Source organism: Narcine bancroftii, chromosome 1, assembly GCF_036971445.1.
Source record: "Narcine bancroftii isolate sNarBan1 chromosome 1, sNarBan1.hap1, whole genome shotgun sequence".
NCBI lineage: Eukaryota > Metazoa > Chordata > Chondrichthyes > Torpediniformes > Narcinidae > Narcine > Narcine bancroftii.
Genome location: NC_091469.1, coordinates 434,879,694 through 434,897,688, shown reverse-complemented (window position 1 = coordinate 434,897,688; position 17,995 = coordinate 434,879,694). Strand labels below are relative to the sequence as shown.

General features: G+C 37.0%; 1 protein-coding gene across 1 annotated transcript in view; it reads left to right on the top strand.

Moving 5' to 3' along the window:
• The window catches only part of adam22 (ADAM metallopeptidase domain 22), a 319,406-nt gene that overhangs the window by 68,895 nt on the left and 232,516 nt on the right, over positions 1-17,995 (top strand). Inside the window, exon 4 of the mRNA XM_069914278.1 lies at positions 4,882-4,948. Coding sequence (XP_069770379.1) covers positions 4,882-4,948 — 67 coding nt within the window. The remainder of the gene's footprint in view (positions 1-4,881; positions 4,949-17,995) is intronic.

The following is a 17,995-nucleotide window of genomic DNA, read 5'->3' as shown; positions in this document are numbered from 1 at the left end:
GAAAGAATGATCAGCTAGCTGTGTGAGTGAAGTTGAAGGTCACGGTGGCCTTGCAAGTCTTATTGCAACAAATTTTCATCAGACTCTCTAAATCTTACTTGATATCTTTTGGGCAGGAGTTAAAGCTGCCGGCAGGAGACCTTTGAACAAGTGTGTAATTTCTTAGTGATCAGATACCTTGGATACACTGGGGCAAAGCATGTGGTTTTTATTCATTTTTAGGGATGTGGTGTTGTTAGTAATGCCAACATTGGGTTCCAAATTGGGTTGTGAAGATAATTGCACTACCATAGCTCCTCTGCCTTATTATTATTGGGTCAGAGTTTCCATGATCTAGATCAGTCTTTCTCAATGGGTGGGGGCATACATTTGCCAACCCCCTCCCCGGGGGCATCAGGACATTAAAATATAAGCCTAGTTTTCTTTTCACCTCATGTTACATAATTTTATTTTTTTATGTCCTCCGTAGGAGAGAGGGACAAAATAAACCAAAATTTGACTGCTTCATAGGGAAAAGGGGCCATAAACTGAGCAGAGACCTAAGGTGGTCATAGCCAAAAAAAAATTCAGAATGGTTGATCTTGATCCATCTTCTTTCAATGACCGAACCATTTCTAAGTCACAAAAGTGGGCACGTGGAGGGGAATGTACAAATTGGGTTTTCCATGTACCTGATGAAATAGCCCTCTGTGCTGGCAGAGCTTGTGGTTCAGGTGGTGGTGTTATACTGCAGCGCACTTGTAGATGGTATACCCCGTAGCTCCTGTGTACCATTGATGGTTGCAATGAATGGTTTGGGAGGTTGATAACATTAATCAAGTGAAGTGCACAAAAGTGCTGGAGAAACTCAACAGGTCATGCAGCATCTATTGGAAGTAAAGGGTGACCAACTTTTCAGGCCTTAGTCCTTTATCAAGATAGGAGCAAAAGACAGGCAGGTGCCTGAATAAAAAGGTGGGGAGAAGAGGAGACGATGGAGAAAGGGACAGGTGAGGAGAACAGGATAACTATCTTATCAATGCTCTAACCTCACTGCTCCATCCTGTCCTTACTTAATCTGCTTTATTTACCCCCTCTTTCTTCTACACCCTGACACCAATGAAAGTGGAAAATTAAAACTACACTTTGATTCGGACTGATACATTAATCATCTTGTTGAAATCATCATGTTTAGGCAAAGGGCGGCTCAGCTAGTGGTTAGTTCAACGCTGTTACAGTGCCAGCAACAGGAGTTCAAATCCAGTGCTCTCTGTAAAGAGATTTTACATTATCCCCATGTCTGTGTGGGTTTCGTCCAGGTGCTCTGGTTTTCTTGCACCTTTCAAAACGTACTGGGATTATAGGATAATTGGGTTTAATTGGGCATCACAAGGCTCTTGAGCTGAAAGGGCCCATTACCGTGCTTTATATCTAAATTAAACTAATGTATGCAATCAAGGTAAACGGAGAAAAATTTACCAAGATTGGGTAAAAGCCAAATAATTGAAAGCCATGCGTTCCAGAGTTCAACTCTGTTCTATAGGCATGCCTCATGTATTCTTCTGCTGTGGTAGATTTTGTGTGTAAAAGACAGAATTCTCCTTTCAATGTCTTGAGAACCCTCTTAGGTGATACATGCAAGCTCATCATTATACATTCACATTCGAGTTCATTATTATCTGATGACTGTATATATACAACCAGACCAAACAGCATTTCTCTGGACCATGGTGTACACATATAAAATACAGCACATAATAATCACAAATATACATAAAATATAATCTAAAACAAATATGTATAAATATTTCAGAATAATTTGTTTGTTTCATTTATAAGAGACCCAAAGTTACAGCCAAACTGTAGTTAATGATTAACAGTCTGAGGTAAGTATTACCTGTTTTATGAGCTGTGGACCTGATTTAAAGTAGTAATGAACTATTCCTTTGTCAGTTCTGGATTTTCGTTTTGCAGAAATTTATTGCTGAGGCTTGGTGCTGCCTATGGGACTTTTCCAAATATTTTTCTTGTCACTGTTGTTGCAGTATTAGTGATATCTGCCTGGATATTCTGACCAGCAAAGAAATTTAGCTATATACTAACTAGGGTAAACAAACATTTAAATGTCTCATACATTTGTTTTAAGTTCTGCAACTGGCAGCCTCAAGCAATAGGAAAAAAAAATTGTGGAATTAAATTGGTGAAAAATACAGAAGTTTAAAACTACCATTAGTTCATTAATCACATATCATGAAACCTCAAACAACTGGAAAATTCACTTATCTGGCATCCACCAATCCCCATAGGTGCTGGATGCCAGGGATTTTACTGTATTGCAATAAATTAGATTGATATCTAAATCTCTGAAGATGAAGATAAAAGCAAATCTGAAATAAAAACAAAAAATGCTGGGAAAATTGGAGAGGTAGGGCAGAGTCTGTAGAAGGAACAAAATAGTTTTGTCTGAGACTTTTCATTTGGTTGTGCTTGTTTTGTTGCCTGAACTGCGCATTTCCAGAAATTTTTAATTTTTGACATTCTATTTGTTGTTTTGATGACAATACCCATTTTTCTTTTGAGAAAGTAATTAAACTTTTAACGCACCTCCAAGAAGAAAATATGGGAAATACTAGATGTATGGAATAATAGAAATAGCCAGGAATGCTGAACAGGTCAGGTAGGATCAGCGGAGAGTGAAGGAGATGAGGATCGCAGAAAAGGAGGAGGTCAGAAACTCAACAAACAAAATGTGAAGGACATGGACAGGTATGATGGGCGAAGTAGAAAAATGGACTGTTCGGTAGAGTGGATGGCAGGAGAGATTAGTGAGAAATTAAATATGTGCACAGTGAAACGTGGTGGAAATAGGGAGAGGAGGAGAAATAGATCGACATGAAGTGTTAGTGGGCTATGTAGAATTGTCTAGGGCTGCTGAACATGTTGGGTTTAGAAGGCAGTGTTTTGAGCTTGTGTTGAGTTTGTATCAGGCAGAGGTTGAAATACAGAGGAACAAAAACAGGGAATAGTCAGACAGAAATTTGAATGAGCTGATGTGGACTAAAAGACTTGTTTTGTTGAGAGTTCATTCTATGTTCAGTTTCCTCACTACCATGAAGAATGTTTTGTGAACTGTCAATGAACTGTGCAAAATTGACAGTGGGAGAGGGTGGGGGAGGGGCTCACGGGGCCCAAGATTGTGGGATAGGAAGAGATAAATGTTCAAGGATTATAGCAACCATACTGGCAAATGTTAATGTTCTGGAGAGGGGAAGAGTGAATTGGTTGATTGAGGAGCATTCCAGAAAGATGCAAAGAGAACATTACCTTCCAGATGTTGAAAGAGGAGACCAAATTTGTCTTAAATTAGGGTGCTTTTATGACTTTGGTTCCATCAGTTTAATGTTGTAAATGTATTTTCTTGTATCCTCTGTTCTGATCCTCTTTTAAAAGAATACATAATAGGAAAAGTGGGAAAAAAATGAGAACAACTTAATTTTGAACAACTTAATTAGCCTGCCATGCCTCACGAAGCAGCTTGCTAAAATAGTTTTGTTATGCTTGATAATAGTACTTTTGTTACAAGAAATGTAATTTATCTAATATGGCTTGAATCAACTGAGATATGGAGTGGGCTGAGGGAGGCAGGGAAAAGTTCATGCTCACACCATCAGTCAAGAATGCAGAAGGCATTCATTAAATTACCAGTGAAAATAGTCCTCATTCAGTCTCTGCTTGTTTTATCTTAACTCTGCCTTTATTTTTAAACATAGTTGTGATTGGTGCCCTATGGGCAGAAGTGGAGACTTTCCAATGCATATAAGATTTAGGGAGGCTGTAAGCAAACTTAGGCTTCTAATGTCCAGCTCTTCTACCCCACTTGAGATGATTCACTAATGTCTATTTTGATAGAATGGAAAGTAGGAGAGATGAGGTCACAGAGAATGGAGGTGAAAGTTAGTGGAATTGGGAAAGAGATGACCCGAAATATAGATCTGACTTTCCTGAAGTAATTTGACTGTTTCATCCTTGCCATTTTGGCCAAGTAGCTGAATGGAATATAAATTTGACCATAAACTGTTGACCTCAGACTGGTTTTAGAATGATTCAGCTCACAACTTGAATCAAATTATTTGTTGTCACATTGAATTTAATTTTAATGTAGATATACAGCACGGTAACTGGCCCTTCTGGCCCACAAGCCCATGCTCCCCCAAAGCCCCAATTAAACTACAACCCTAGTACATTTTTGAAGGGTGGGAGGAAACCAGAACACCTGGAGGAAACCCACGGAGACACGAGGAGAATGTACTAGCTCCTACAGACAGCACCAGATTCAAATCCGGGTGGCTGTAATAGCTTTTCACTAACCACTATGCTATCCATACTATCTCTGGAACAGGTAGTGCAAAATAACACAAAAATGCAAAGTATAGTGTTCTGAAGAAAAAGTTCCATTAAAATCATGTAAGCATCATTTAACCAATGAGAGATCCATTTAAAAGTCTGATAACTGCGGGTCAGAAACTGTCCTTGAATCTGGTGGTGATGTTTTCAAACTCGTGTATGAGCCTAATTATGGGGGGTGGGGAGGGAAAAGAAGCGTGTTATTGGGATAGGATGGGCCTTTTAAATAGGATCCTGCTTTCCCAAGGTAGCAGGAAGTGTAGAGAGAGTCAATGGACGGGAGATCAGTTTATGTGATAGGTCTAGAACCTGACTCTTCAAAATGACTACCTCTACCATCAAATGAGATTACGAATGGCAGAAGGGTGAAGGATAAACCAATTAGGTTTTCGTGAAAATTCAGAACAGATCGTTTAAGTTTTGTGCTTGGAACAATTATTGGCAATGCTCTGCAAATTTTATTTACATGACTAATGCATATTTTTTTTTAAAAACTAGTGATCTGCTCTCGTCCCAGTATGTGGAACGAACTGTGGGTGCAAGTGGACAGTCTGTTCATTCTACGGTAAGTCTGACATTGATTTGTTCAGCTAAATTTTTCAACTAAGGATATTTGATCACGTTTCCCTATTCTAACCTAGTGTGGCCACAACTGTTCGACGTTTACTGCAAAAATGACAGAACAATTTTGAAGAAAGATAACAATGGTATCTTCTGTTTATATGCAGCCTTGATGTACTCAGGAAAGTTCATTCATACATGTTTTATGCAAGCATATTTGAAGGAGTTAATTGAAATTGTTTCATGGATGATAATGTTAATTTAAATCCACATTTTATGATGCCATTATGCATCTTTATGAGTGAAATTCACAAAGACATTTTATCAGTTTAGTAAGAAGCCAAATGTTATGCATCCAATTGTTTGCTCTGACAACAAAATAGTCAGCTTGCTCAATCATTTTTTGTCAGTTAAAGTTGGGGTGGGAGAAGAGGTTTGTTGGGAGATTGTCAATTATGTTCATTGATAAGATCCTTGTGATGGGAGAGAAGATAGTTACTCTAAAATGCAGTAAAACTCCATTAAGGTAGTACATTTTCGAATTTGTTGGTCCTGATTGATAGATGTTTGGAGCTATTCCAATTCATTTTAATTAAACTTTTAATTCACTATTTTATAAGATGTTGTATTATAAGTTTTCCATTAAGCTCAGTAAAGTGAATGCAGGAACTGGGGTTCCAGTGATTTTAAAGAAAGAGCAGGAACCAAGGATAGGGGATGCTTTTGAAAGCATGAGAACCATGGTCCAGTTTAGGAGGAACACTTGAACCAAATGCCAAACTACTGGGATGTCCATACAATTGTATAACAAATTATTGGAGTTTTACTATAGCTGTTTGCATAAAAATAATCTTCCTAGGAATTAAATCATACTTCAGCACATTTTATACCTCTACTAATAAAATTTCTGTATGCAATGGAATGTGGTTGAAAATCGTTCCAGTGTTTTTGTTACAAAATTCACGGTTTTGATTCCTGTCTTTTCTTACAGCTGATATACTAACATAAAGCTGAGGCTGTACAGACACATCAAATGACACATATTGCAAGCCTAATCAATATTTTCACCTCAATGAGGCCTCTTTTGCCACTATTGGCTCAGGAAAGGACAAGTTTTTGCTAAACCTATCTAGCAGGAAGCAGGCAGGCACTCAACTAATGTAGCAGAGCAAGGGCTCGTCAGGCCCTTTTGCTGTTTTGTGGCTGCACCTTTTGTGATGCACTGTGGTGACAGTAAGCAGACACAAGATTCATAAAGACTGATCAACAGGCTTTATTTTACTTCAAGTCTTCTTCTGTATTCAGCTACACTCTGAATGACTGACCTCGAGGGGCCAGATGTGGCTTATATCCAGGCAGATGATTGGCAGCTGACCGGGTGGGGCTTGATCCATTCAGGTCGGCTTATTGACAGCCGGCCAGGTGTGGTCTGTCCTCCAGAGATCTTCCTGCAGGTACACATGTCGCCCCTGCAGTAGGCTAATGGTGTATCACCACATCTTTATTTAGTGTCCAGCAGCAACCCATCACCTAAAATTATTACTGAAACATTGCATTTGTGCCATTCTACAGCATCCTAACAGGTGCACATTAATTTATTAGCCATTAACTAATCACCTACTCCATTTTAGCTCAGTGAATGCAGTTCAAATATCCACGATACTGTTACAAGCCCAAAGGACCCGAAAACCCAGCATCCATAGATATTCACCATGACACATGGTTACTTAAGCAAAAGTTGTTTTTAATTATCTTTAAACATCAAAACAGAATCAAACTTTAACTTATCACTATTAACTTAACTAACCCAATTTAACCCCTTCTAATTCTAAGAGCACGTGTATGTAATGTGTGTGTAAATTTAAGAAAAGTTCTTTGGTTCACAGTCAATCTCATTTTTCGTTCTACCAAGTTCACTGGTTGCAGGCAATTCTTATTCTGTGCACAGAATTTAACATGTATAAAGTTCACCAGGCTTTGATGCTTGAAAGGTAAATGTTTACCACTCAGGAAGGTTCTTGTAGGTTTGCAGAGAGATATGTGTTATTCCAGGATTTCCACAACTGAGGTACCACCATTAATCACCTCAATGTCTTGCAGATGAAACTTGCCCCATCAGGGTTCTCCAGATGCAAACCTCTTTCTTTCAGGCTTTCACAGAGTTCCTTTCTGTTTCACTTATTCCAAGATAAACATAGCACATAGCACTTCTAGCCATCCACCACTCTGGAGCTTCTGTTTCAGTTCCAACAAGCTTCTCCTGGCTTGTTACCGCTTTCTACGTCACACACACAGTTAAAGACTCCCTTCTCTCTCTCACTCTCTATCTGAGATTCAAAGTCCCAATAGCATGTCCTTCTCTCTCTGTCTATCTGAGATTCAAAGTCCCAACAGCATGTCCTTCTCTCTCTCAGTTGCATGTACATCAAGCTTCAAGAGAAAGAGAATGACCTTCTCCAGCAAACAATAGGAGTTGGTCTTCTGCTCTCATCAGCTGCTTTAGGTAAACAATAACTTCTCAATGACCTCTGAGTGAGCACTTTGCAGAGAGGTCAAAAGCCTTGCAAAAAGGTCCAGAACAGACAACCTGGCTCTGGTTGTTCGTCCAAGACAATAGTCCATTCATTTTATGACATCATTTCAATTATGCATAGCATTCTCCATAGTTTCTGTAAAGTTACTGAATAAGAATTCTTCAGTATTTCAAATAAGACCTGTTTTAAAGTGTGTGTGTATGTAACCTACTCTAATTTTACCAATTTATTTGCCAAAAACATTCCCAAATATTCCATCACAATACTGATAAATATTCACAGGCTTGTAGAGCACATAAACAAGCCCTTCAGCCCATAATGTCTGTGCTGACCACAAATTACCTATCTGTATTAATCCCTTGTACCTACTAACATTTATTTAGCATAAATTCTGAATACTCCCAGAGTAGAACATGTATTTTAACTTCATTCAGTAGAGTTTAGAGCTACTGCTGTATCTGAACCTCCATTACAAATGATTTCATAAAACTGGCTCATGTAAAAAAAGTTTTCAGGAGAATCTTTGACAGAAACAGATGCTTCTTTGTTTATGTCAATTAAAATCAGCTCATTCAGTTTGTTGTCTCTGATTCCTTTGTCATTCTTTCTGCTTCTGCAGACAATAAACAATTGTGCCTCACATGTTCCTCAAGCAATGTCATCACCAGCAGCCCTAACATTCCACCAGTGCTTGTGTTGTGCTGCAGGTCATGAAATTTCGTTGACATTTGCAGTTTTTATCAGGGTCTTGCTTTGGGAGTCTGCACTTATCAAGTCGGAATCATGGATTTTGATTTGCAGTCATTCAAAGCAGTACAGAATTTCAGAATAGTTATGGCATGGAAGGAGGCCTTTAGATGTTTAAGTCAGTGCTGGCTCTATCTGCAGACAATTCAGCCAGGAATACCATAGTCCAACAAATTTAATAAGCGAACATCACAATTGAATGCATTTACATTACCTTGCACTGCACCTCCCCTGTCCCCTTTCCAACCTTGAGGGCTTCCCATATCCTGACCATTCTAATCATAAATCTCTTATTTTTTGTGTCACCCTTGGTTCTTTTCTAAATTATTTTTCATTCTATAGTTTTTTTTTAATTTTTTTAAAATTTTTCACACTATGAGCCATATTAACCAAAATACACACAAACATTTCCCTCTTGAATATACACAGTGTCATTTTCTCTCCTTTTTCCCCCCTCCCTCCTTCCCACCCCCTCCCTACCCACTAAACTTTCAACATATACAATACAATAAACCCATTAAACAATGTCATCACACAATGAAAATAAACAAGAAAATTGTGTCATCTACTTTTACACACTTTTACATTTCGTCTTCTTCTCATTCTGTCATTTTAGTAGGTGGAGGTCCGCGGTAGGTCCTCTCTGTTTTGTTCCATGTATGGTTCCCAAATTTATTCAAATGCTGTGACGTTATTTTTTAAATTATATGTTATTTTTTCCAATGGAATACATATATTCATTTCTATGTACCATTGCTGTATTCTCAGGCTCTCTTCTGATTTCCAGGTTGACATTGTACATTTTTTTGCTACAGCTAAGGCTATCGTAATAAATCTGTGATTACAGACACAATGATAATTAAAAGATTTATAACAAACATGTACATCAAGCTTCAAGAGAAAGAGAATGATGAAATAAGCTGTAAACCCGAACAAAAGTGGGAACAAGATCTAAACATAAAGATAAAAAATGAAAAATGGGAAAAGCTATGCTCCGGAACTATGAGAAATACAATAAACACGAGGTTACGCATGATACAATATAATTGGTTACACAGGCTATATATCACACCCCAAAAGTTAAATAAATGGGACCCAACAGTATCAGATAGATGTTTTTGCTGTAAGAAGGAACGGGAACAACAGTACATGCAGTTTGGGCATGTGAGGAAGTGGAAAAGTTTTGGGAAGATCTAAATCAGGTATTAAATAAAATCACAAAAAGCAACATACCAAAAAATCCAGAGATCTTTCTTCTAAGTAATATAAGAAGTAAAGAACTAGGCCTCAATTTGGATGAAGCACATTCTATAGTTCTTGATCCTTCCATCAATGGGAACAGTTTCTCTCTACACATTCTTTCGATACCTCACAACCTCATTTGTTCCAAGTAGAACTACAATGTATCATACAAGTACCATCTGCTTGTGGAATCATTTTAATAAATCATTTCTGCATCCGGATTACTTGTATGCTTATAAAAGAAGAATGTAATAGACTGAGCTAAATGATCAAAGCTCTGCAGTCCACCCATATCTAGTCATGAACAGTGGGTGGGCAAAGAGCTAATGGGAGGAGGGGTTTCCCAGATCATCTCCATCCTGGGTGATGTCTGGGACTGGCAAACGAGTGTTAATGAGAAAGGACCATATTCAACCAGATGTGCGAACTAAACAATCTCAGCTTCCTGAAATCTCTACCATCACAGGAGCCAGTCAACAGCCAATTTAATTCACTCTACTACATCCTTGTTTTAATATTAGACTGAAGATACTGCATACTGAAGATTTAGTATGTAACTGTATATGAAACTTTGGCTGGTGTACTGTGGCAAGTATACTGACTGGTTGCATCACCTCCTGATTTGTAAACATAAAAGTGACAAACCTTGCCAAGTCCATCATGAGCAATGACCTCTCATCCATTGAAGGCATCATCTAGAAGGCAGCCAACATCATGAAGGACCCCATTACCCTGGCCACACTCTATTCTCACAGCTTCCTTCAGCAGAGGGTTTAGAAGCCTGCAGTCCAGAACCTCTAGGTTTTTTTTTAATTTTTTATTTTTCACACTATAAACCACATTGATCACAATACATACATTTTCCTTTTCAAATATATACAGTGTCATTTTCTCCCCCCCTTCCCCTCCCACCCTCCCTACCTCCCCTCCTATTCATTAAAAGTTCAGAATCTAAGATACATTAAACCCGTCAAACAATGTTGTCACTCAATAAAAATAAACAAGAAATTCCACTGAGTCAGTTCTTTTCATTCTCTTCTCCTTCTGTCATTTTAGGTGGTAGATGTCCCCAGTAGGTTTTCTCTATTATGTTTCATGTATGGCTCCCATATTTGTTCAAATATTGTAATATTATTTCTTCAATTATATGTTATTTTTTCTAATGGAATACATTTATTCATTTCTATATACCATTGTTGTATTCTCAAGTTATCTTCTAATTTCCAGGCTGACATAATAAATTTTTTTGCTACAGCTAGGGCTATCATAACAAATCTTTTTTGTGCACCATCCAAATCAAGTCCAAATTCTTTGTTTTTTATGTTACTTAGGAGGAAGATCTCTGGTTTTTTTTGGTATATTGGTTTTTGTGATTTTATTTAATATCTGGTTTAGATCTTCCCAAAAGTTTTTCACTTTCTCACATGTCCAGATTGCATGAATTGTTGTTCCCATTTCCTTTTTACAGCGAAAACATCTGTCAGATACTGTTGGATCCCATTTATTTAACTTTTGAGGTGTAATATATAGCCTGTGTATCCAGTTATATTGTATCATATGTAACCTCGTATTTATTGTATTTCTCGTAGTTCCTGAGCTTAACTTCTCCCATGTTTCCTTCTTTATCTTTATGTTTAGATCTTGTTCCCATTTTTGTTTAGTTTTACCATTTGTTTCCTCATTCTCCTTTCTTGTAGTTTAATATACATCGTGTCTGCCTGTCCCGCATCGGACTTGTCAGCCAAAAACGAGCCTGCAGCTGACGTGGACTTTTTACCCCCTCCATAAATCTTCATCCGCGAAGCCAAGCTAAAGAAAGAATATACATGTTTGTTACAAATTTTTTGATTATCATTGTGTCTGTAATCACATATTCAAAATTACTTCCCTCTGGTAACCTCAGACTGCTTCCCAATTTGTCCTTCAAGTAGGATTTCAGTTGGTAGTATGCCAACACTATATCGTGAGTTATATTATATTCATCCTTCATTTGTTCAAAGGATAATAATTTATTTCCCGAAAAGCAATTTTCTATTCTTTTGATCCCTTTTTTCTCCCATTCTCTAAAGGAAAGGTTATCTATTGTAAAAGGGATTAGCTGATTTTGCGTCAGTATTAGTTTTGGTAGTTGGTAATTTGTTTTATTCCTTTCTACATGAATCTTCTTCCAAATATTGAGTAGATGATGTAATACTGGAGAATTCCTACGTTGTACCAATTTTTCATCCCATTTATATAATAAGTGTTCAGGTATCTTTTCCCCTATTTTATCTAGTTCTAATCTAGTCCAATCTGGCTTTTCCCTTGTTTGGTAAAAATCTGATAGGTATCTTAATTGTGCGGCTCTATAATAATTTTTAAAGTTTGGCAGTTGTAAGCCTCCTTGTTTATACCATTCTGTTAATTTATCTAGTGCTATCCTCGGTTTCCCCCCTTTCCATAAAAATTTCCTTATTATTTTCTTTAACTCCTTGAAGAATTTCTCCGTCAAGTGTATTGGCAATGCCTGAAATAGGTATTGTATCCTTGGGAAAATGTTCATTTTAATACAGTTTATCCTTCCTATTAGTGTTATTGGTAAGTCTTTCCAATGCTCTAAGTCGTCCTGTAATTTTTTCATTAGTGGATAATAATTGAGTTTATATAGATGGCCGAGGTTTTTATTTATTTGTATACTTAGGTATCGCATTGCTTGCATTTGCCATCTGAATGGTGATTCTTTCTTAAATTTTGAGAAATCTGCATTATTCATTGGCATTGCTTCACTTTTATTTGCGTTAATCTTGTATCCCGACACTTCTCCATATTCCTTCAATTTCTTAGGTAATTCTTTTATTGATATTTCTGGTTCAGTTAAGTATACTATAATGTCATCTGCAAATAAACTGATTTTATATTCCTTATCTTTTATTTTTATCCATTTTATTTTATTTTCTGTTCTTATCAGTTCTGCTAGTGGTTCTATGGCTAACGCGAACAATAAGGACGATAGTGGGCATCCCTGCCTTGTTGATCTGCTTAAGTTAAATTGTTTTGATATATATCCATGTACTGTCACTTTCGCCAATGGCCCCTTATATAATGCTTTAATCCAATTAATATATTTCTCTGGTAAGCTGAATTTTTGTAGTACTTTGAATAAATAATTCCATTCTTCACTGCGTCTAAAGCAACCGCTACTGTTGGAGCTTTATTTCCTTCTACTGCATGAATTAAGTTAATAAATTTACAAATATTGTCTGTTGTTCGTCTTTTTTTAATAAATCCAGATTTACTATTTTTGGTACATAGTCACTAATCTGTTTGCTAATAGTTTAGCTATTATCTTATAATCTGTGTTAAGTGAAGATATTGGTCTATATGACGCTGGTGCGAGTGGATCTTTCCCTGTCTTTGGTATTACTGTAATTATTGCTGTTTTGCATGAATCTGGTAAGCTTTGTGTTTTATCAATCTGGTTGATTACTTCCAGGAGGGGAGGAATTAATAAATCTTTAAATGTTTTATAGAATTCTATTGGGAATCCATCCTCTCCTGGTGTTTTATTATTCGGTAGTTTTTTTTATTATCTCTTGTATTTCTACTATTTCAAATGGTTCTGTTAATTTATTTTGTTCAATTTTAGTTAAAAATTCATCTATTTTGTCTTTTTTCCCTTCGTTTTCAGTTTGGTATAATTGTTTGTAGAACTCTCTGAAGTTTTCATTAATCTCCGTTGGATTATATGTGATTTGTTTGTCTTTTTTCCTTGATGCCAATACCTTTCTTTTAGTTTGTTCTGCCTTAAGCTACCACGCTAGAATTTTGTGCGTTTTTTCTCCTAGTTCATAATATTTCTGTTTTGTCTTCATTATGTTCTTCTCCACCTTATATGTTTGTAGAGTTTCATATTTTATTTTTTTTATCTGCCAATTCTCTTCTTTTAGTTGTGTCTTCCTTCATTGCTAATTCTTTTTCTATATTTGCTATTTCCCTTTCCAACTGCTCTGTTTCCTGATTGTAGTCCTTCTTCATCTTGGTTACATAATTTATTATTTGCCCTCTGATTGCGTCCCATAGTATAAACTTATCTTTCACTGATTCCGTATTTATTTCAAAGTACATTTTAATTTGTCGTTCAATGAATTCTCTAAAATCCTGCCTTTTAAGTAGCATGGAGTTTAATCTCCATCTATACATTCTTGGAGGGATGTCCTCTAACTCTATTGTCAATATCAGGGATGAGTGGTCCGATAATATTCTAGCTTTATATTCTGTTTTCCTAACTCTGACTTGCATGCGAGCTGATATTCTTGAGTATGTTTTATGTCTACCCGAATAATATGAATATTCCTTTTCCTTTGGGTGTTGTTTGCTCCATATATCCAAAAGTTGCATTTCTTGCATCGATTTAATTATAAATTTGATTACTTTGTTCTTTCTGTTAATTTTTTTCCCAGTTTTATCCATGTTTGAATCCAAATTAAGGTTGAAATCCCCTCCTATTAGTATGTTCCCTTGCGTGTCTGCTATCTTCAAAAAAATATCTTGCATAAATTTTTGATCTTCGTCGTTAGGTGAATATACATTGAGTAAATTCCAAAACTCCGAATATATCTGACATTTTATCATTACATATCTCCCTGCTGGATCTATTATTTCCTCTTCTATTTTAATTGGTACATTTTTACTGATTAATATAGCTACTCCTCTAGCTTTTGAATTATATGATGCTGCTGTTACATGTCCTATCCAATCTCTCTTTAATTTCTTGTGCTCCACTTCAGTTAAGTGTGTTTCTTGCACGAATGCTATATCAATTTTTTTCTTTTTTCAGTAAATTTAGCAGTTTGTTCCTTTTGATTTGGTTATGTATTCCATTAATATTTAAAGTCATATAGTTCAACATAGCCATTTCATACTTTGTTTATCTTTCCTTTCCGTTTCCTCATCATCACCTTTCCTTCTTATCCATTTCTGCTTTCTTTTTTTGAACACTTTATAAGACAACATTTCTAAAACATCAAACATTTCCCTTATTCTCCTATCTAAAATTATTTAACCCCACTATCCCCTCCCCTTCCTGAGTTGCCCTTTATCCCTTGTCGGGCAATCACATCTCCCCTCTCCATTTGGATTTGCGAATTCACTCTTAAGTGTCAACTGATTTTGCAGTGACCGTAACTCCTCCCCACCGAGCCCCCCCCCCAGAAAAGATTTTAATTTTCATATACAACAAAGGTCACTCTCTTAATTCCCTCCTTACTTCCTCTCTTCCCTTTCTTTCCCTTAATAATTCTTATCTATACTCTATATATTTTCTTTTAAATACACATACACACATGTACACACATATATACATACACACATATATGTATATTTTTATATCTATATATATATACCCATATACATACATACATATAGTTCGTGGTCATTTTTGCTCTCGTTACATGTCTTCATCTTTCTGTCTGTTTTGTAGTTGTTCTGGAAATTTTTGTGCTTCCTCTTGATCCAAGAATAGTCTGTTTTGCTGCCCTGGAATAACTATTTTAAGTACCGCTGGGTACTTTAGCATAAATTTATATCCTTTTTTCCATAGGATCGCTTTTGCTGTATTAAACTCCTTCCTCTTCTTCAGGAGTTCAAAACTTGTGTCTGGATAGAAAAAAAATTTTTGACCTTTGTATTCCAGTGGCTTTTTGTCTTCTCTTATTTTCTTCATTGCTTTCTCCAATATATTTTCTCTTGTTGTATATCTTAGGAATTTTACTAAAATGGATCCTGGTTTTTGTTGTGGTTGTGGTTTAGGGGCTAATGTTCTGTGTGCCCTTTCTATTTCCATTTCTTCCAGTAATTCTGGTCTTCCTAGGACCCTGGGGATCCAATCTTTTATAAATTCTCTCATACTCTTGCCTTCTTCATCTTCCTTAAGGCCCACTATCTTTATATTATTTCTTCTATTATAATTTTCCATTATATCTATCTTCTGAGCTAACAGCTCTTGTGTCTCTTTAACTTTTTTATTAGATTCTTCTAATTTCTTTTTTAAGTCATCTACTTCCATTTCTATGGCTGTTTCTCGTTCTTCCACCTTGTCCACTCTTTTTCCTATATCTGACATGACCATTATCTATTCATTTTTTCTTCTGTACTTTTTATTCTCCTTTTTATTTCACTAAATTCTTGTGATTGCCATTCTTTTATTGATTCCATGTATTCTTTTAAAAAAAAAATATCCATGTACTTGCCCTTCCCTTCTTCTTCCATTTCTCTGTGTTCTTCCTCTTCTTCCTCTGGGTTGGTCATCTGTTGTTTCTTTGATTTCCTTTTACTCTCTTCTTTCTTGCTCTCGTTATTTTCTGTGTCTTCCTCTTGTTGTTGTGCTGTGGCTGTCATTCTCAGCTGTGGAGATTGACTTCTCAGCTGGTCCCTCCTCCTGTCAGTGTTTTTTTTGTCTTGTGCATCGCGCACTTTTGCTTGGCTCCACAAGCCATTTTTGTAGTCCCGAGCTCAGGACTTCGACTGACCTGAGGGAGCGGGCTTCTCTCTCCACAGCGGGCCTCCTCGGACAGGTAAGGCCTTCTTCTTCTTCCGATGTCTTTTCTTCTTCTCTTCTTCCCGTTGCTTTCGACTTTTCTTTCTTTGTTGCCATTTTCTTCCCACCTTTACTTTCAGTTTATTTTAATTTTCGTGTTTGTGCCTTTGCGTTTTCTCTGTTTTTTTAAAACTTTTCCAGAGAGGACTGGAGTTCCCCGACCGACCACTACTCCATCACGTGACTCCTAGCACCTCTAGGTTGAAGAACAATTTTTGTTTCCAACAGCAATCAGGCTCTTGAACTTGCCCATACTACCCTAAACCTAACCATAACTTTACCTCCAATGGTTGCTGAGGGTTCCTCCAGCATTTCTGTGTTTTTACTTTAATCACAGCATCTGCAGACTTTTGTGTTTCACTACTTCAGGACTGTCCAAGATTTGCCAGGACGATTGAAGTAGCAGATTTTTTGCATGACTGGAACAGTGAATATTTATTGATATAGAACCATAGAACATTACAGCACAAAAAAGAGGCCATTCGACCCTTCTAGTTTGTGCTGACCAATAGCTAGTCCCACTGAACTACCCTCATTCCATAACCCTCCAGACCGCTCCTATCCATGCATTTATCCAATTTATTTTTAAAACTCAAAGATTGAATCTACATTCATTCCACACTCCTACCACTTTGAGTGAAAAACTTTCCCCTAATGTTCCCCTTGTGCCTCTCCTCTTGCAGCCTCTCATGTTTATGACCTCTCATATTTATCTCTCCCAATATAAGTGGAAACATCTACTCACATCTATTCTGTCTATAATCTTATAAACCTCTATCAAGTCTCCCCTCATTCTTCTTCATTCATTCCAAGGAATATAGTCCTAACCTGTTTAATCCTTCCTGCTAACTCAACTCCTGAAGACCTGGCAACATGTTAGTAAATCTTCTCTGCACTCTTTCAATCTTATTGATATCTTTCCTGCTGCTGAGCAACCAGAACTGCACACAATTTTCTAAGTGTGGCCTCAACAATGACTTGAATAACTTCAATATAACATCCCAACTTCTATACTCAATACTTTGATTTATCAAGGCTAAGATATCAAAAACTTACTTTACACCTTACTTTACTTCATAACCTTCAGGGAAAAATGTATATTTTTCTATATTCTTCTATTTTTTTTCTTATGGCACATTATGTTAACATAATTAATACAGATTAAAGGTAGGACAACTGCATTGAACTGCAGAGGGCTCTGGGGGCTCAAGTATACAGTGCCTTGAAAGTAGTAAAGCAAAGTGATAAGATAATAAAGAGGGCATATGATATGTTTGTCTTCATTGTCAGGGCATTGAGTATGAGAGTAAGAAATTGAGTTGCAGCTACACACAACTCTGGTGAGGCATACTTGGAAAATAGTGTGCAATTCAGTTGCCCATTGCATGAAGTATTACCCCACTGCATAATTGGATCATGGATTTCCTCACCTCCAGACCACAATCAGTGAAGATTAGTAAGAATTTCTCCTCCTCAGTCTCCATCAGTACCGGAGCAACTCAGGGCTGTGTTCTTAGCCCTCTGCTCTACTCACTTTACACCTAAGACTGTGTAACTTGGTATGACAATAACACCATCTACAAATTTTCTGACGATACCACGGTAGTCGGTTGTATAAAGGAAGGGGATAAGTCAGCAGAGAGGATGGAGATTGAAAACTTGGCTGAATGATGTACCAATAACAATCTTGCACTCAGTGTCACCAAAACTAAGGAAATGATTGTTGACTTCAGGAAAGGAATACCAGAGGTATACAATCCAGTGATGATGGGGGGATCAGAGGTGGAGAGGGTGAGCACATTTAGGTTCTTTGGGGTCACTATCTCAAAGGATCTTCCCTGGGCCCAACACACCAATGGCATCATGAAGAAAGTATGTCAATGCCTCTACTTCCTCAGGAGTTTGTGGAGGTTTGGTATGACATCAGAAACCCTGGCAAATTTCTACAGATGTG